A 22129-nucleotide genomic window follows, 5' to 3' on the forward strand; every position below is an offset into this window, starting at 1 on the left:
TTAAACTAACTGTTGTCATATAAGTGCAATTTTTCTGTTTTAAACCTCACTCAAGTAAATAATAAAATAATAACTTAACTAGTATATAATACCTTTACATGGAAAGTTACCCAGATTACTTACTATTTTCCTGTCTTTCAGGTGGAGCTATCTTGGGCAAAGACAAAACATCCAGTCCTAAGGTTAGTGTAAGTAGGCTTACATTGGTCCATACTTTTATATCCCAATAATCCAGATGAAGGCAAAATTTGTATATCCCGGTATTTTGTGACACTAGTTCTGTAAGTTTGGGAGGTCCCTGAAACTCTTCACTGGGGCCAGCACATTCCAGAAATCTGCCCAAGTGCGAGATTTACATGTATCATGTGAGTGAAATGAAAAAGTCGTTCTTAAAAAGAAAGGAAGATCGTTATATGGTTTACTAGACTTATAATTCTCTTTCAGTCTGTCATATTGTTTAAATGTGGGATCATTTACTGTAAATGTTGATACATTGTAAATCACAAGGCATTGATTTGGTCCAGTTTTTGTTGCTCTTGCAACATGATGAAATTTTGATTGGTCGCAGACCAGTGGTTCAGTGTTAATTTTTAGACTTGCAAATGTACCCTGATGTTTCCAAAATTTGGGACAGATATTACTAGTGTGGAAAATAGAATATTACATTTCCTTACCAGCCTTTTGGAAAAGTAAAGATATGAAAATGTTGTTCATTAGGTGGTCTAAACCTGTGAGGAAAAAGAATCTTGATGTTCCTGCTACAATTACATATACGTTGGCTAGCCCAAAATGAGCAGAACAGTTGTCCCAAAACTTAGAAGAAATAGGGTGGCCTACAAGTACATTTACTAGTACATGATCTACAGACTGTTGTAACAAGGATTTGAATGTATCAATCCAAAACACATTGTCTGAGAATTTTACTAGTGCATACACTGTATCTATATTTTTAGTATCTTGTTTAATGTCACCAAATGTAGCTGGTCCAAACTGAACCTTGCCAGTCCAAAAGACTGATGGATTGGCCTCTGGTCACATTTAAATGTATTTAGGCTATGGATGTACATGTACGGTACTTGCATCGAAAGTGAAATCCGAACATTTTATAAAAAATTATGTAATATTGGTAATGATGTCACCGGAATTGCACATGTATGTGTACAACACAGAATGTTTTTATCTCTGAGCCATCGTGATTCGATAGCACTGGAATGTACATATGTAATGTGAGCTGGGCACAATTCGGAAAGGGCCAATTAACGATAGTGGGAATAGAGGATAATTAATGAATTACGTATACATGTACCTGTGTCGCTATGATTAAGATAATGGAATTAAGCCAATAATTTTTATGGACGATTACCCAGTAGCTGATGAAGTGAAAGCTATAGGACTTTGATCAATCCCAGAGCAGTCCTCAGGGATTCCATATCATTGAATACACATACTTTTTCATCCCTACAGGTGTAAAGGTACATGTATGTGTAGTTCACAAGATCTGTTGCAGCACAATTATGCATAGGAATGGGCGACCATGGAATGAAATCTCTGTTTGGGAGAGCTACATGTACATATATACAGCTAGTAAGGTAGATGTTTGAAAAAGTAAATATAATTGGTGCTATGGGTATTAAACTCCGCTGCAAAATCTTTTTTTTCTTTTGTGCAAAGTACATGTACAGTGGACTCTATCAAAACTGACACCTTAGTTAACCGGCATCTTTTCAATACCGACAACATTTCGTGGTCTGTTTTCTGCTCCATTTGACAGTAATGTTAATTGCCTTCAGTAAACAAACTCTTGTCTATTCTGAAAAGCGACAGTGGTTTGTAGTACAAACATTTCCAGTGACTGTTAATCTGTCTTGTCTAAATGCAACACAGCGTGTCGCATGACATCCGACAGAGTCCGAGTTTGGTTTCAACTTGCCTGCTGGCCAGGTGTCAGTAGATCAGTAAAGGGTCGCTGTGTGGAAATGAACTTCAGTGATAAAGTTCGATTTTTTGTAAAGTAATTATGCGTATGTACTAAAGTAAAGTACAGATCAGCTTCTTTATATAGTTTGTTGCTCTGCATCACTGTGCATCAAGTTTAGTTAAACGTATGTGTATGTACAATACGCATGTTGTTGTTGTTGTTGTAGGCTATGTGCCCATGTTTAATACACCAACATCTTGTCTAATCCGACACTTTTGTTCCGTCCCGAGTATGGTCGGTTTACAGAGAGTCTACTGTATTAGTTATCTGAAAATGGAAAGAGGTTTGAAAATTATAAAAAAAAAAGGAAAATGTAGGCCTACATGTACATCATACATAGAACTGTTGTCTAAAATTTTATACTGAAGGCCAAAAACAGCATACATGTACATGTATATGATAATGGCTGAAAAGCTGGAATTCTGTGTTGTGTTTGTTTAATATGATGCTGGAAATCTGTGAGTTATTATTTATACTGTCATCTCAGTTCTATGATAATGCCATGAATGTAGGAAGATCTATACAGGGTATTAGGGCTGTGTACTCATATATATTAGGGCTGTACATCCTTAAACATTAAGTTTGTATACCCTGAAACATTAACGTTGTATACCCTTAAACTAGGGCTGTATAAACTTAAACCCACGGGCTGTAACAGTATACCCTTAAACCTTAGGGATATACATGTATACCCTTAAATATTCAGACTGTATACCCTTTAACATTAGGGCTGTATACCCTTTAACATTAGGGCTGTATACCCTTTAACATTAGGGCTGTATACCCTTAAACATTCAGACTGTTTACCCTTAAACATTCAGACTGTTTACCCTTAAACAGTAGGGCTGTATACTCCTAAACGTTTTTTTATTCATCAAAATTCATGAACTGTGTGTATACATGTATATATTATGTACATGTAATTATACATGTAAGTCGGCCTGTAGTATGTACTGCATTAAGCAGGGTTTGAAATAACGGTTTATCATTTGGATGCAAGTAACATTTTGTTGAGGAAGTAAAAATTTTACTGTCTGGCATTTGCAATATAGCGCAGTGTATGAAGGGACTTTAAAAAAAGTGTATGTACAAGTATTCATGTAGCATTATTTTGCATGCTGGTCATTTCAGTGAATTTACTAACACATGTTGCTCATTTGGCTATAAGGCTTTGTCTTTTCTGTAGCTCTGTTGATTGACCAATGGACAATGATGTTAAAAGCTCAAATCCAGGCCTTGCTTACTGGTTAGACTAGCTGCTCCAAAAATAAAGTCAGGAGGTACCATTTGTAAGGTACATATGTACATGGCAACGGCATATCCTACCATATAAAATTATGTGAAACTTTCCTTTGTATGTGTAGAAGTAAGATCATTCATTGGTGTGGCAATGAATAGGAAAGGTAAGTAAATACCTGGTACTCAATTAGCAAGTATTATCTGGAATTGTCATACATTTACATGTATGGGTCAAATAAGGACAGCCTTACACCACAGAGAAAGCACCCGAATGTTGTCATGCATTTATTATGAATTTACCTGTAAATGGATATGTGTCGGCTTGTAACGACCTACCTGTAGGTACATGTAGCAACAATGTTTGTACATGTGGCAACAGTGTTTGTTCATGTAGCAACAGTGTTTATTGATACAATTACGGGTAGGATGTCCAACTTAGTCAGCCTAAAGTCAGGTGTTGAAAATTTTAGGTCATTTACCGTTTTTCAGTTGTGTTTACAAATTGTCCTACTGCGACAAGAGCAGTGAATGACCTTGGCCTTCTGACAACTAGTTGACCTTTGCCTCTGTGTGTGACCACAGTCTGAAGTACCTGTTAACGCCCCATACCCTGAGTTATCTGCGTTGTTACACATTACCTGTCAGTTTAAATCATAAATCATTCAATACACCCTGAGCGCTTTGTCTAATGTCACTGGAGGGTAGAACAAGTTACATGAAATGTTTCCCGCGATGCAATCAGTGAGTACAGGTACATGCCCCACCCTAGTAATTCCTCGAATGTTTACATGTAAATAGTTTTGTATAAAATCATGTGGACAGAATTGGCTGATCATTTTCCTGTGTTGAAGTTGCGCCCATGTACAGACTGTTGGGGTGATGTATAACGCCTGCAGTCACAACGGTGCTGGTTGCCACAGTAGTTTATACATGCATGCATGCTGAGAGGGCTTCGTGCAAGCTGGCACTGAATAGTTTGATTGTAGAGATAAAATAGCATTTGCCAACAGCATGTACATAGGTTTGTCATTTGATCCTCATCATCCTGTAACTTGGGGGGCAGATAAATGTACGATGAATTTTTGTGCTTCCTTTCACAATCCTATAATTCACGTGTCCATCAATCCTAATTCCTCAACCTTTTCGCATATAAAAGAGCAACTTTCAGTACAGTCTTGTGCATATTTATAATTCGAGTTTGGAGACAAAACTACTTTGGTTGCATTGGCCAACCAGGGCTTCACATAAAGTATAATTTTATCAGTCCACACAGATTAATGCCTTCAGAGTATGTGTGAATAAAAACCTTGCGAACATGCAAAAAGGTTGAAGAGTTGTAGTATATCACAATGTATGATTTGTACATGAACTCATCTGCAAATACTTCAAATTTCTACCAGTATATTGTGTTTGTATTTTTACTTTGTGTTTAAATATATCATTAATCAGCAGTTACACGTTCTGAATTCATCATCATTCCTGATTTTTCCAGAATGGGTCAGCATGTGATTGATCATTTTATTTTAAGATTATAGCTAAATGTCAACTAGTAAGGATGTGCGCATGTATACTCATGATACATATGCAAATGACTCACTTACATGTGCGTGTGTATGATCTGTATACTTTTGTTTGTAGCTTGATAGTGTAGGATGTTGAATTTCCTGTGTTACTCTCTCCATGTTAAAATTACCTGAACCGTGGTATCCTGGCGTGATCCTGTTCCGGCGGCGTGAGGCAGAGGCTCACTATCATGATCACCACAGGGCATCCTTATTTAGGCCATCGGTAATTAAATCCTTGTTTCTAATCACAGAAGTTACATTTATTTTATTTATTTGATTGGTGTTTTACACCGTATTCAAGAATATTTCAGTTATGAGACAGCAGGCAGTATTATGGTGGGAAGAAACGGGGCAAAACCCGAGGGGAAACCCACGACCATCTGCAGGTTGCTGACAGGCCTTCCCACTTAAATTACAAGTGAATATGCAGTGGGTGTTAATTACAGATACTTTTACTTGTACATGTATGTCCTGCCACTCATCACTCTATAGCTTGTATAACAGGGCAATTAGTGAGTCAGAAAGTCACGATTTTCATTATTTATTTTTATTTCATTGATCTTTTACGCTCTACTCAAGAATATTTCACTTATACAATGGCGGCCAGCATTGTGGTGGGATGAAACAGGTCTGATCGCGGGGCTTTAATTTATAGGCAATTTACTATGTGTATATTGGACTGTGACGCTAGATATACCGCGCAGTTCATGTATATATTAATTTATTTCATTGGGGTGTGGTGGGAGTGGGGTGGGGGGGGCCTCCATGGAGAGAGGCTACCACGCCATCATGGCGCATGACCCAGGAGCCTCTCGCCAATGTGGTCGCTGTGAGTTCATGTCCAGCTCATGGCTACCTCTTCGGCAGTAAGTGGGAAGGTCTGTAGCAACTTGTAGATGGTTGTGGGTTTCCTCCCCCCATAATGCTGGCAGCCGTAGTATAAGTGAAATATTCTTGAGTAAAACACCAGTCAAATAAATAAATATTTCATTGGTATTTATCACTGTACTATTAAGGTCGTGTCTCTGTAGAAAAAAAAAAAGAAAAAAATGAGGATTCTGAACCCAAAATTGTTGTACATACACATATATAAAGTACTCATACGCTCACACACACATGTGCATATATATATATATATATATATATATATATATATATATATATATATATAAACAAAAGCAAAATTACACACCTGTAACTAGATTTGCATAAGTGAATCTTTTATAGGATGTTTAAAAATAATATTTCTATTTTCATCTTTCCCTAGTGAGATAAACCTTAGTTTGACCCCTACCCCACCACCCCACCCTTGTAGAAATGTTAAGTGGGCATGTGATATTTCGGGAAAAACAAATAATCATATGCTAAAGTCCCAATGTTTTATAGTATCCTGCCCATTGTTTAGCCTTACATGTACATGTAAATTTTCTGGTTACCTGCATATGTATGTATGGAGGTTTCTGCTGACCGTGTGTGAATTGTGTATCAGCTGAACTTGTTTAAGGTACAGTATATAATAGGTCTGTGTGCATTTAATCACATCGGGATTTGAACTCTGCAATTTGCTTTGATTACACTTGCTGTCAGTAATAGTTATACAGCGCCCAGTCATTATAATACAGTCTGTATGCTATTCACAAACTTGTCATGTCCAATAGGTACGGTTTTATTCTAAACAAGTAATATATTTGTATGTGGTGGTGTCAATATTTGCTGTGTTGGACCTACAGGTATTGAATCAGCTAAAATTTTGTCCTAGCAAGTGCGTTTTTAGAGACAAATTTCATAAAATACTGCTTGTGCTATGATGAAACTTGTAATTTTCCAGTAGATTATCATCTTACCTTCTAAACAAGCCTAAAAACACTTTTCTAAGATCAACAAAAGTCTCAGAATCAGTTAAGAGATGAAGGATGGTACGTACATGTAGTCATTGGTGAAGTCTGAGATCATTCAGTGTGTTACATTTAGCTGCTAATGGATCATTATCATGATTTATTACATACAGGTATGCCCTTGTAGTGAGTGGCTTAAAACATGGATTATCGAAGATGTATGGCTATTAAAAAACACTTATTCATTGTGTGACGTACTGAGCTATGTCTAGTTTGCATACAATTATCAACCTCTTTTGACAAATGGCTTGTTTCAAGTTTGCCCAGAACATCATAGCTACTTGTAACTTATGCATGTATTTGCAGTGACTATGTCAGGGATTTTATAGGTTTGATAAACTATGTGCATATTTGAGATAAGAAAATTCTGCTGTACAGTTAGTACTCTATCTAGGCGAGTTTTAAAGGTATGTCTTCCGGTGGAGGTCATTCTGGGAGAATTATGAAACTTAGATATAAATCTGTAGGGTAAATTGTCTAAAATTTTGCCACCAAAAATTCCATTTTACATGCCAGTAATTGTCTTAAAATATTTATTTTGATGCTGAATCTTAAATACTGCTATAGTATTTTCCCTATCTTCCAAACAAGCCTTAAAAAAGGTCAACAGGACTTGGCAAAATGTGCAATTTAGTCAGTCATTGGCAAAATTTTAAAGTCTTTTGCAGTGTATGTAGATGCTCATGTGTGCAGTGCACAGGTGTTTTGAGAATTTATCAGGCAAATCTGACATGTACATGCCATTGACAAATCTACATTCGCATGCAGTAGTATGTGTTTTCCATAACTTTTAGTGGTGTATATTGACAGGTGATTGAGAATCATGTACAGTCTACATGCATGTCCTTGTGCAGAGGGTTGATATTTAACTCCCCCCCCCCCAAAAAAAAGGCAAGAATTGTTACAGTATTACTAGAGCTATCAAGGCACACATATGCCAGTTTTGACAAGCAGGTGCGAAAATCTTACTCTTGAACAGTGTATTGAGGTACATATACGCACTGCATGGTTTTTGTGGTATGCAGTTTTTACAGTTGCCTACAGTTGTAGTTTCAGAATCAATATGGTGGCCTCTACCCATTAAATATTCCAATCCACAGGTACAAATTAAGGCAGTGACGTAAGTCATACTGTCATACAGACTTTCTCATCATATTCCTGGGAAAGGTGTAAAACAGTGATCAAAGAAATACCAAGCAAATGATTTCAAGTGTTGTTTTAATCATAGAGACTCAGGAAAGGCATACAATCTCAGTACCAGGTATGTTTGAGTCATGTACATGTATGTGGACAGTGCAGGTTGAACAACACTAGTAAAGTAAAGTAATGATAAAAAAAAAAACCATGAGAAAGATTGCTTTAATACTGATAAAGGTATATATTTATGTGGAAAAAAAAAACGGAGAAAAAAAATTCTATAAAAAAAATTAGGAAGATGTGTGTCAGAGATAATCTTGTAATTGATTAAATATAGCTCTGATGTGTTTGTTGTCAGACTTGACTGCAGGTGATATATGGGCACGTTGGCTGTAGTATCTGTAGTGTTCTAGAAAAATATAAATGTTCATTATTCTGTATTTTCTGCTAAAAATATTTAGGTTGAAAATACAAATATGTGAATGAAATACAATGTGTAAATTGTAGATGAATGTAAATTTGTGTTTACTGCCAAGTTACTAAGCTTGGAACATCAAGTTTTTCTGGGACGGATTTCTGATTCGCACTTTCATTTTCATAAACTTTAAGAAGACATGCAGCGATTTCTAGTGTAAGTGACTATGGGGACCCCATTATTGACATATGATTCAGACAAAAGTTTGATCTGAGTATCATGTCTGCTACGGTATGATACTGTACTGTGCATACATGTATGTATGTATATATGTTTGCGTCGTAGCATTAATATTTGGTAGAATGGAAACTATTGTAACACTGAAAGTGAAACTGAAACTGAAAGTGAGTTTAATAGCTAGCTGATCTGACACAAAACCAATTCTCCTGGCCACTATGCATGAATAATATCACAGCGAGTGGTAAGTGTGTCGTAATATGATACACATATTTATATAAATTTTATTCCAATTTTTTGTTTCGGAATCCAATGCTGTGCCCCTCTTCTTTCGGTGGATGCACAACAACATCGATGACAAGGCATTGTAACGACAGTCCATGTACATCTATGTATGTATGTAGTGTGTAATGTTGGAGTGAGCCAGTGGTGTCTTTCAAGTGCTTGGGTGCAAGAGGTGCTAGTTCAAACCCGGCCTTTGGTAATGATTTTGTAGAAGCCTCACTCTTCCTCAGGTTGTGGGTTGATGACAATAAGCGGTCGATTGACAATGCATGTGTGGCCCTGTGCGCAGTGTGCTGTTCTTTGAAGTCCACTTCCACCAGTATGATGTACATATATCACAAGTGAGAAAGTTCCTCAGAAGATGACTGACATTGTGTAAAAGGAAAATAATTGAGTATGATGTTCAGAGTTAAATGAAGGGTAAAGTTTCTTGTTGTTTCCTAACCATTGCTGAATTTGCTGCATTATGTAAAGCACTTAATTATTTTCCTCTTGAGTTAATTGTGTCATTAACTAACATTAATGTGTCATTAATTAACTCCAGGAGTAAACTCACAACATTGCAGATTTACAGCTGGGTGTGGGCTATAAGTCTAGCATAGCACATGTCATGTGTTTTGTGTATATTCTTCATGTATACTACAGTAATAGAGTCACCTATACATGTACTAACTCCCTTTTTCAAAGAAATAAATAACTGACAACACAAACATTGCCATTGATATGAGAAAAGAGCTGATTTTTTCATTAGATTATACAGCCTCTTGGGTGAGAGTCAGAAAATAAAGTGCTTGGAGTAATTTCCACTGACCTTGGATACTCAAAACATTTGCTCGGAAAAGAAGCTTTGATAATTTTGAATGAAAATGTCTTTTGTGACATTTGCTTGGTAAAATATCTTAAATAATTTTTGAGTGAAAATGCTTTTTTTTGTAACTATACATCTGGCACACGATAATTACATATACAGCATATTCATGTACAGTATGTGTAGATAGGGAAATGGGTCTTCATCACGGAAAGCCTTTTGAACATGACTTTGTGTATAACCAACAACATAGGGTGTCCACAAGTATGTGCCTGGTACCACACCTAATAATCTGGTGCTATAGAGCCACCCAACCTCCCTGCCCACCTTTGAGCTGAATACATGTAGCATACCTATAATTAAACTACCTACCTGAGTAATATAGAAAGTGTAGGTATTTCCCCCAGGCCTGGAATTTCTCACCTACAACTACAGGTATTGTAGTGTAACTATACATGCTTGCATTACTTTGTAAGGTCTGTATAGCGATGTGAAATGTGGTCGACCCACGATTTTGAGATAGTTTTTATGTAGCTATAGGACACCATTGTTACAGGGCTCTATGGAATTGCATGTCTTTTAGCCACGTCTGTATGTACTGAATGAGGGACACAGTGTACCTTGGAACATTTTGATCCATGTAACAGGTAGGGCACCCAACAGACTTGGAAAAACAGAATAAAACAAAAAAGAGAGGGAGAGATACCACTGCCAACTCCTCCTCCTTCTGAAAGAAATTAAGTAATATTGTTGTTGCTGTTTTTTTTTTTGAAACTGTCCTTGATAAAACATGCTTTAGAGCCTCTCACCATTGCGCTCATTGTGAGTTCAAGCCCTGTGAGTCCCACACCAGCAACTTGTGGATGGTTATGGGTTTCCCCTTAGTTTTACTTGATTTCCGACAATTATGCTGGCCGCCGTCATATAAATAAATCAAAGGCTTTAATTCTTTCTAAAACATGTCTGCTTATTTGATAGGGGTTATTGTGTTGCTTCTTAGTGTGGACCCCTAATGAAAACATGTAGGAAAACAAACAAGCAAATAAATGTAGATGTAAATGAATAAATATTTGTTTAAGTTTGAACTGTAGATTTACATACATGTACTTGTATGTAAACTCAAGCAATATAAAAAGTCTAGAAAAACCATAGACAACAAGCCAGATTTGCTTGTTCCATCAACTTGCACTGATATTCCCACCAAACACCTATTCAACAGTTTGAATTTAACCATTGAACATCCTGGAATTTTTTAGTAATGATAGAGCGGAAAATCTTGGAACATCCCGGAGTTTTAGTAATGATAGCCTGGAAAATCCTGGAATGTCATGGAATTCTAGTAATGATGGACTGGAAAATCATGGAACATCCCTGAAATTTTAGTAATGATGGCCTGGAAAATCTTGGAATGTCATGGAATTTTAGTAATGATGGAGTGGAAAATCATGGAACATCCTGGAATTTTAGTAATGATGGCCTGGACAATCTTGGAATGTCATGGAATTTTAGTAATGATGGAGTGGAAAGTCATGGAACATCCTGGAATTTTAGTAATGTGGAGTTGAAAATCATGGAACATCCTGGAATTTTAGTAATGATAGCCTAGAAAATCAAGAACCTGTCTTTTGGATTATACATCTGCTTGTATACAGTTTATGTACACTGGATATGTTCATTTCTTGAGCTGTCTCTCTTGAAGATTATTGGACTAACCCTTGCGGTGAACTGAAGGCTGCAAGCACGGAGAGAAAATAGGTACGAAAGCCAACAGAATATGGAGTACTGACTCCTACATATACCTGGTAAAGGTGTTTCTGCTCAGCGTCTGTCACTCTGTCTGTGTATAAATAACTGTATACGGGTGGTGGTCCCTAATGTTTACACTCACTGATGACTGCTAAGTAAAGCACACCTGGATTCAGGTAAATGCTGTGTACCCGGAGATTAGCTCTAGCCATGTCTAAATAAGATAAATATACACCCGTCTGTGAGCTACAGGTGAGAGTATCTTGTTAACCCGACCCCATTTTCTGCTGCTGTTACGCTCGGTTACACAGGTAAAAACAACATGCCGTTGTTCATGCATGGATCAGGTGAAATATCTGAAGGATTGGTTATATGATTTGAGTTGTAACATGTTTACATGTCTGATGTAGATGTAAGTACATAATACACATGTGCATTCTTGATAGTATATAATGATAGGCTGTAACTGATGCCAATCTCAGCTTACATCATGGTAACTCTCTATATATATACACTGCATGTATGTGTCAATGCTGTCATCAGGTGTAAATGTTAAATAATTGTGATACAGATGGTTATTCAGTTTTGATGTCTTTGTGAAACTAAAAAGGCATTCTGCTGATCAATGTATAGGTGTAGGTATAGGTGTACAGTGTAAAGCACTAGGCTTGATCATAATTAATGCTGATCTCGGCTTATATGGTGGTAGGGGATCAAAGATTACATGAATAATAATAATAATAATAATAACATAAAACTTTAAAAATCTGGATTATGATGGTTGAGTTCTAATATCTTTCTGAAACTAGAAAACTGCTGATGTATACATGTACGTGTATAATCTTATAGCTCATATTATTGATGCTGATATTAGCTTGTATCATATATATGGTGTTAATGTAGCAAATCAATGTATCTGAGGGATAATGTTTGAGTGTTAATATCTTTCTAAAACTGGAAAACTGCTAATGTAGATGTACATTATATATACACTGTACATGTGTATTAATTGTAGCCCGTAAACTGATGCTGATCTCAGATGTGCAGTATGCAATGATAATTTTGTAACAGAACCATGGATGAGTTAAAATATCTTTCTCAGAGCCAATCTGCTGATGTGAGTGTGTATACATAGTGCATGATTAAGACTGATCACATGCACATGTACATGGTGATAGCGTCAATGAGCAGGATTAGTGACGCAGATTCATGTGTGTGAATTTTTATCGCTGTATCACTGTAAGTGGAGGTGTATTCGAGCAATTTGCTTCGAGCAATTTTGAGAGACATGTGTTCGCATGTTGTGCATTTTAATACAAATTATGATATCATTTTATTTGTTCTTTATTTCCCATTAATTTCACTCGTCATCCTTTGCGTGCAGGCAAATGAGCTGTCCGTACTATTTTCTCCCATGAAATGTGATTCTTTTTGCAACCTGTTTATGTGTGTAGGTGTTTAATGTTGCACAAATTTAGCACTTCAAAGAGAGAGGAAATTTTTGCTCCTTTTAATACATAAGAGATTTGAATTTATTTATATATTATGGGGACATATCGCCAAAAGAAATTCAGAATTTTTGAGTTGTTTCATCGAAGTACAAAAATGAGGTGCTTTTGTCTCCCAACTAAACCTCCTATATTTTGGGGAAAATCATAAGAGAATTATAAGGTGAAATCCGTAACTGGTCTAAACTGTCCACCCGATGAGATAACATGCAAATAAGCTGTGTAAAGATTCCCACAATGCAACGTTCATTCGCAAATCACACATGTGAACAATACATGTACGATGGCTTGAAAGCAAATTATGACTCTAGCTAGGCAAATGTGATCTTCCTTTTTATTGATAATGTTTTATAAAGTAACCGTATTCGCAATTCCCAACGATCTCTAAGGCAGAAATGAAAGTACATGATAGACCGCATAACATCTCCTGCAGAAAACAATTTATACATGCACTAAGTTTATTATCATCTCATTTTATGTAAAGAATAATTTTAAATGTAGGGAGAAATATTTAATGAACTAATATCTAAACGGCCACCAGGAATCAGGGACCCTTTTCACATGTCATACTTCTCGTACCTTGTAAAAGATTTTTTTCTTTTTTTTTTTTTGATTGGTGTTTTACACCGTACTCAAGAATATTTCACTTATACGACGGCGGCAAGCATTATGGTGGATGGAAACCGGGCAGAGCCCGGGGGATACCCACGACCATCCGCAGGCTGCTGGCAGACCAGCGAGAGACTCCTGGGTCATTACGCTGCGCTAGCGCTTTAACCGACTGAGCCACGGAGGCCCCCCCTTGTAAAAGACGTCTAGGTTGTAGTGCCAAGTAAAAGCAACATGACCCATGAGAAAAGTTGTGAAAAATTGATTTATCAAACTTTGGGAAATTGGCCCCAATTTGTTGAGTTTACAAGGTAATTATAAAACTGGTATACATGGGCACTGAGTATGTGCTTAAGATTTTCCACATGCGCAGATATTTATTTATTTATTTGTTTATTTTTGATCGTACTCAAGAATATTTCACTTACATGACAGAGAGGCCAGCATTATGGTGGGAGGAAACCATGGGGAAACCCACGACCGACATACGCAAATAACTGGGGCACTGGTGCATGTACATTGTACATATTTTCGAACACTTTTGTATAATTAGTTTAGGTCTTCAAGCAACCTGTGGATGGTTGTTGGTTCCCCCCGGTTTCCTCCCACCATAATGCTGGCCGCCAACGAATAAGTCAAATATTCTTGAGTACGGTGTAAAACACCAATGAAATAAATAAATAAATATAATAAGTTTAGGAAAATGTTCTGTATACAACAGACCTGTAACTGTACTGTAATTCTTCAGTGTAATTCACATATTTGCAAGGTGTTTATTCGAGCATATTATGAAGGGTTTTTTTTTCAGTGGTGACTGATAACATTATACTTTCTGTGAAACTCTGAAACTGGCCAACAAATTTAGTTTTGTCACCAAAATCAAACTGAAAATATGCATAAAATACACCCAAAGTCGCTTTTTCCTTTGCGAAAAGTTTGAGGAATTAGGTTGGATATAAAAGTATACATATACATGTATTCCTGTTGCATAGTTGTTACAATTTGTCTAATGATATGTACAAAATTAATGGTAGTCTGTAAATCTTCAACCTTTTCATCCCCCAAAGCACTTTTTTCAGTAAAATTTGTGTGTATAGTTATGATAAAAATGACACCAAAAATGATTTGTTTGTGTCAGTTACGATGTAAGCTTCATTTAACTGTACTGATTATTTCTCTACACCTCATAGTTTTCTGGGAATGTTTCAAAATGTTGGTCACATTGGTGGTTGAAAAGGTTGAAGAATTAGGGCACCTGTACAAAAATGCAACCACAGAAGAGCAATTTTGAAAGCAAATAAAATGTCATGAGAAACATTACGTCTGGTGCTAAAACATACATTTTCCCAGTAAGATATCCTCCTACCTTCCAAACACCTTTCCCCCTTCGGGACCGGTAGATCCAGGATCAATCCTTGATCGAGTCACACCTAAGACTTTAAAAGAGGAAGTTGTAACTTCCTCGCTTGGCGTTCAGCATGAAGGGGATAGTGCAATGACTGGTTGACCCGTATCAGTATAATGGCTCGGGCGGGGCGGCTTACTTGCCTTCGGTAAGTCGTCTCAGTGAAGCAGCACTAAATAAAAGAGCGGTGGAAATCCGTCCTGCAACAAGAAGGCACATTACACGTACATGCACCCTAATGATTCCTTTGTCGTCATATGACTGAAAAATTGTTGAGTACGACGTTAAACCCCAAGCACTCACTCACTCACTCCAAACACCTTTCTAAAATCAACAGAATTCCCTTAATCTGAATAACTGGGCAACTTAGTCATGGACAGAATGTTAGGTTATTTACGGTACACACAGTATATGTGTGTCACTTACAGTGTACATTAGCTCCTGGTATATACATACATGTACCTGTATTAAATGAGTTAAGGTGTACTACAAACACCTGCCCTGTCTAAGAATGAGTCATTTTAGGTACTTTTGTTTTTTTTTCTTGAAGTGTTGCTGCTCGTTTACTATATGTGAATACATGTGTTTTTACTTATATGGTATAATTTTGATCTTTATAAACCTGTTTTGGACAGAAAGTAGAAAGAGAAATAAAAAGCAGACAAAGGAGCACATGTTAATGTGTGTTTTTATCCTTGTACTAATATGAGTTTTGGGGTATGTTTCTTTATCAGTGACAGATTACACGTACAGCGTATATATAAGAATAATGAAAAAAATTTTGTTATTTTTAAACAATAACCAGCATTTGATGTGTTGAAGAAAAAATGTGATTTTTTTTATATATACATGCTGGATAGTATAATATAAAGAAGCTTGTTTTATATCTGTACATGACTGGATTTTTAGTTTGGTTTACCTGTAGCATATTTAAAAATTTCTGTAGTGATTTTGTGCCAGACCACATATTTACAAGTACATTCTCATGAATGTTCTTCACCATAGTAAACATTTTTTTGTCAAGTTCTTATTGGTTATATAGGAACCTTATTCAAATGGGACTAATTCTCATTGGCCAGATAGGTACATTATGCAAATGGTACAGGAACCTTATGCAAATTGGGCGAGTTCTCATTGGTCAGGTGGGAACCTTAATTGCAAACTGGACAAGATCTCCTTGCATGCTTTGTGTTTTCCACAAATATTCATCAACATATCGTGTTATCCTGGAAAGCAATAGAATTATGTGTCATTGCTTGCAAAAGCTGCTTCTTTATACTGACTTTGCAGTGCCTCTGACACTGTGTCTACAGTTGCATTACGTCCAAGAAAAGCAGCAGATTTCCACAGTGAAGTTTGGGGATGGGGTAGTGGGTTTGCTCGCACCTCATTGGGTAAAGAAAGATGTCACAAAAATAAACAAAAATGAATTTGAAATCTAATAAAATGACCTTTAGAATAACGCACATTTAAGGTTTTCTTGACATTTCTTGTACATATTACTGAGGCTTTGAGCAGTTCATACCCCACCCTCCCCTCATTCACCATAAAACTGACTGCATGCCCTTGTATAATGATGAGAATTTGTTTTTTAAATATGGCGCTAGTAAATGAAAAAAAAAGATATTAATGATATGTGTTAAGATTAAGCATCTTTGTGTATAAAATATCACTGAATGAGGTCATTCAGTATATGAGTGTAGTGTCATACATGACTATAAATGATACATTACATCAGCAATATTTGCTTTCACCTGTTGTAGCTTATTGCGTCACACTCAGGAGTAACCCATATATTAGAGGAATTTTGGCATACGTACCTGTAGGTACAATATACGTGTGAATTCAATACCACTGTATCTGGATCATTCAGTGCAGCATGACATTGTGGTGTATTAGAGGACATACATTACGTAGTCATGAGGTACATGTATGAACATTGATCGCTTGTTACGTACATACATGTATGTTATCACTTGGGTGTAACAGGTGTGTGGGAATTAGTGCGCAGGTAATCTTGATCAGCTGAGAAATGCTTATCCAATCAGAATTAAATGATCAGTTTACACACTTTTGAAGTTTTATGACGCATAGAATCAAAAATATTGTTACCTACATGTACGTAATGTAAACTGCATAATAATCTGCTAAAGGATTCGACATAGAAGAGAAGCAAAGCATACCCTAGTTCTTCAACCACCTCTGCAAGCAAGACTCTGAAACATTCTGGAAGAACTATGGGGTGTTGAGAATTAATTTGCACAGTTTTACGAAGCTTTCATCTTTAGCGACAAACAAATTTTATTTTCATAATAAAATTGTGTGCATAAATGTCGATGAAAAATGATTTACAGTAACTATGCCTGCTGATAACACATTTTGTAGGTCTTCTTTTATTGTTCAGTACATATATTTGGAATAAAATCCCTCGCAGGTAAACATAAATTGCATACACCTGAAAAAAAAAAATCAAGTTTTCTGCATCTTGAAACCTGTGTATTATGTAGTTTACTGCTCATGTATTTGACCTAAACTTTAGGCTCTGTCTACGGTTGTACATTTACATGTACTTGTGTATAGTTTTCTGTTTTTCCTGCTTCTGATATTTCTATTAATCATAAGAAAGGTATTTTGAAGTTCGTTTGGAATTAAGCTAATACTATATTTCATCACTAAAAGTAATATTTTCTGATCTTAAACTTATTTGTCTGTAAAAATGCGCTTTTTTAGACATTCAGATTTTTAGGACAAAATAAAACAGCAGTGTATATAAAAGATGCCTTTCCAGTTTCGCAGTGTACAGTTATTCTTCAGGTTCATTTAAGTTGCCAGAATGTTTGTTTACTAGTGACTCGCTTACCTACCCGGACACCTACACGTACCAAAGACCTAATTACATTATTTATACGCCTATTGTTTGCTGACCTTTTGTCAAGTTCGTTAAACGGCCAGACAATGGGGTGGATAAAGTGTCAACCGCTTCATTACTCGTCTGATTGTTTCTGACCTTCTGGTTAAGTGCAGTAAGAGTTAAACAGGCATGGAAATCCATGTTAAGGTGGCACTTTTCATGGAGGTTTTAAACAGGCATGGAAATCCATGTTAAGGTGATATTTCTCATGGAAGTTTTAAACAGGCATGGAAATCCATGTTAAGGTGACGTTTCTCATGGAAGTTTTAAACAGGCATGGAAATCCATGTTAAGGTGACATTTCTCATGGAAGTTTTAAACAGGCATGGAAATCCATGTTAAGGTGGCATTTCTCATGGAAGTTTTAAACAGGCATGGAAATCCATGTTAAGGTGGCATGGAAATCCATGTTAAGGTGACATTTCTCATGGAAGTTTTAAACAGGCATGGAAATCCATGTTAAGGTGACATTTCTCATGGAAGTTTTAAACAGGCATGGAAATCCATGTTAAGGTGACATTTCTCATGGAAGTTTTAAACAGGCATGGAAATCAAAGTTAAGGTGACATTTCTCATGGAAGTTTTAAACTCTCAGATGCTCTTCTCATTCCCAGGAACTTTGTAGAAAGTGCTCCTTTGCTGAGTATGAGTAGAACATAACCCAAATTTGCTTTATCGTAACTATTCAACCTTTTCATGTTTGCAAGGTGTTTATCCAGGCATATTCTGAAGACATTATTCTGTGTTGACTGATAAAATTGTACTTTTTATGAAGCCCTGAAACTGACCAATCCAACCAGTGTAGTTTTGTCTTGAAAATCAGGTTAAAAATGTGCATACATTGCGCTGAAAGTTGATCTTTCATATGTGAAAAGGTTTAGGAATCCGGGTAGGCTTTTGTGCAGTTTATAGTTATAATAAAACAGGTTACATGTATATAAGTACATTGGTAATAATGTTAGTAATAGTGAGGAAGTGAAGGCGTCTCCCAATAAATTTCAAATGTTACGCGAGGCTACAATCCTCGTACTTGTCTTGATATGAAATTTATGTGAAGCTGTCTTGATTTCCTCATTACTATCCTTGAAGCCTTAACATGTATGACCATGTTTGAAGCAGCCTATAGGATGCATTTACATGTTCTATGTTAATGTGACAGAATGAACAGGCGTGTATGTACATACATGTACATTTTATTTCCATATGTCATATACGATTTAACTTTTCAGAATATTAATAGTGTGTACATATATACTAGGCTTCCTCCAGTGATTATGGCTTTGTATTAGATCAAACAAAGACCTGTTGTGTTAAATTTGGGTTGCATGTACAAATAGCGTAATCAGTGTAAGTACCGTAATCAGTGTAAGTATGGTAATACCGTAATAAGTGTAGGTACCGTAATCAGTGTAAGTACCGTAATACCGTAATCAGTGTACGTACCATCATCAGTGCAAGTACCATAATACCATAATCAGTGTATGTACCGTAACCAGTGTAAGTACCGTAATCAGTGTATGTACCGTAATCAGTGCAAGTACCATAATACCGTAATCTATGTATGTACTGTAACCAGTGTATATACCGTAATCAGTGTAAGTACCGTAATATCGTAATCAGTGTAAGTACCGTAATCAGTGTAAGTACCATAATATCGTAATCAGTGTAAGTACCGTAACCAGTGTATGTACCATAATCAGTGTAAGTACCGTAATCAGTGTAAGTACCGTAACCAGTGTATGTACCGTAATCAGTGTAAGTACCGTAACCAGTGTATGTACCGTAATCAGTGTAAGTACCGTAATACCGTAATCAGTGTATGTACCGTAATCAGTGTATGTACCGTAACCAGTGTATGTACCGTAATCAGTGTAAGTACCGTAATACCGTAATAAGTGTAAGTACCGTAATCAGTGTAAGTACCGTAATCAGTGCAAGTACCATAATACCGTAACCAGTGTATGTACCGTAACCAGTGTATGTACCGTAATCAGTGTAAGTACCGTAATTCTTCAACTTTTTCAACCACCCTTTTGACCAATATTTTGAAAGAACTATGGGGTATAGAGAATTGGAGATTGCATCTTTCGCGACAAAAACAAATCATTTTTGACATCATTTTCATCATAATTGTATGCATAAATTGTACTGGAAAAAGTCCTTTAAAGTTTGAAAAGGTTGAAGATTTCCAGTAGATATCGGAGCCTCCGTGGCCAAGGGGGCTAGCACGCCAGTGTGGCGGAATGACCCAGCAGCCTCCCACAAATGCCGTCACTCGGAGTTCTAACTTCGAGTCTAACTTATGCTGGGAAGGTCTGGCAGCAACCTGTGTATGGTAGTGGATTTCTTCCGGGCTCTGCCTGGTGTCCTTCCTGCATGTACATAATGCTGGCCGTCGTCTTACAAGTGAAATGTATAAATGCAGTAGATGTTTCATTTCCCTCCTCTGACAGGATTTAATGAAGTGGTTGAAGATGATAGTTTGAACTTTTGTTGAGGATGTGTATTCAACCGATACGGTGTGTAGACATCTGTTCACCATGCATGGAAAAGTTCGTCAGTGTACACCGGGCAGCCATGAGGTTTCCTCTACACATAAACTGGCTGACATTGCGCAGAACATGCATAATAGAAATATTCTTGAGCTTGGCGTTACGCTTGTAAAACCAGTAAGGATCAAATAATTATTACATCTTTCATGTCTTCTTGTCTTGTATTTTGTAGATATAGCCACTGTCGGTGAAGTGATGTGAGACAGCATAGAATGGCTGATAGTTGTACAGTTAGACTGGACAAAGCCTTCCCCCATGGCAGCCAGTGAGAGCGCTGATGCAACGCCCCCTCTTCATGAGGAGGCGGGGTCATCCCTCTGTCCTAACGATGCCCAACTTCTGGCGAAACTTGACGAGGCTAACAGGTCAGTGGCACAAGTCTTTGAGATGCTGAAATAGAAAATGTCAAGAACTGTTTTAAATATCATTACATTAAAACCCATATAAAATCTCTGACAATTAATATGGTTGAATTTCTCTTGTTTTGTTTTTTATTCTGAGTGTGAACTGTTTGAAATTGATTATGTTTAAAGTGTACCCTAAGTGATCTAAGATTTTGCCCACAGAAGTGCATTTATAGAGGCAAATAAACATCACAAAATATTATTTTCATTCACTGAAACTTAAAATTTTCCAGTAAAATATCAGCCCATGTTCCAAGCAAACCTCAAAACACATTTCTACAATCAATAGAACCCTCAGAATAAAAAAAAAGGTGAATTTAGTCATGGACGAAATTTATGGTCATTTAGGATATATTGTAAATGACCTAAAATTTTCCTCCCAAAAATGGGAGTTTTTATAGGCAAATAAACACCATAAAATATTACTTTTGTGCTGACATTTTTTTTCCAGAAGGATATCACCATACACGTCCAGTACACATGCCATACAAACCTCAAAACAGTAAAACTCCCAGGATCAGGAAAACTAGCAGCTCTCATGGATGAAATTTTATGTCACATTTGTCAAAGCTTTTTCAATCTTTTGCAGTTTTCATTGGCTCATTTCAGGGCTTCATAACATAAACCCTGATTCAATCATAGAATAATGCAGATGAAAAGGTTAAAGTAGATTGAAAAATTAATCGTAGAAACATTAAATAGGTTGGAGAATATTATGTCAGAGCATGCACCATATAAACAAATGAATAGGTGGTTTAATAATGTCAAGACATTGACCTGAGGAAAGTGTGAATACTTCATCGTAAAAAACAGGTAAAGTAGAAGCTTGTATGAATAGGTAGGTTGATTACACCAGTTTACGTGCATAAAAAAATAGAAGCATGAACAGGTGCAGGGACAATATAGCAGGAACATGTATTACCCCAATTCCTCAACCTTTTCGCTTATGAAAGAGCAACTTTCAGTTTAATTTATGCACATTTATAATTTGATTTTGGACACAAAACTGCATTGGTTAGACGGGCAAATTTTTGAACAGATTTTATCAGTATACATACAATAATTATTTATTTGATTGGTGTTTTACACCGTACTCAGGAATATTTCACTTATACAACAACAGCCAGCATTATTGTGGGTGGAAACTGGGAAGAGCCCTGGGGAAACCCACGACCATCCGCAGATTGCTGACAGACCTTCCCACGTACGGCTGGAGAGGAAGCCAGCATGAGCTGGACTTGAACTCACAGTGACCGCATTAGTGAGAGACTCCTAGGTCATTACGCTGCGCTAGCGCACTAACCAACTGAGCCACCAAGGGCCCTTTTACATACAATAATGCCTTCAATCTGCTTGAATATTAAACAATTTGCGAAAAGAATTACAGTATTTATTATATAGCTATAAATGTGGTCCACTTTAAATCAGCCAGATC

The 22129-nt window shown here is 36.7% G+C and overlaps 1 protein-coding gene across 1 annotated transcript in view; it reads left to right on the forward strand.

Moving 5' to 3' along the window:
• LOC135480234 (ecotropic viral integration site 5 ortholog-like) overlaps positions 1-22129 on the forward strand; it is a 99081-nt gene that overhangs the window by 4540 nt on the left and 72412 nt on the right. Inside the window, 2 exon segments of the mRNA XM_064760012.1 lie at positions 142-182; positions 20463-20655. Coding sequence (XP_064616082.1) covers positions 20546-20655 — 110 coding nt within the window. The 5' untranslated portion in view covers positions 142-182; positions 20463-20545.

Source organism: Liolophura sinensis, chromosome 13 (assembly GCF_032854445.1).
Source record: "Liolophura sinensis isolate JHLJ2023 chromosome 13, CUHK_Ljap_v2, whole genome shotgun sequence".
In the NCBI taxonomy this organism is placed as follows: Eukaryota; Metazoa; Mollusca; class Polyplacophora; order Chitonida; family Chitonidae; genus Liolophura; species Liolophura sinensis.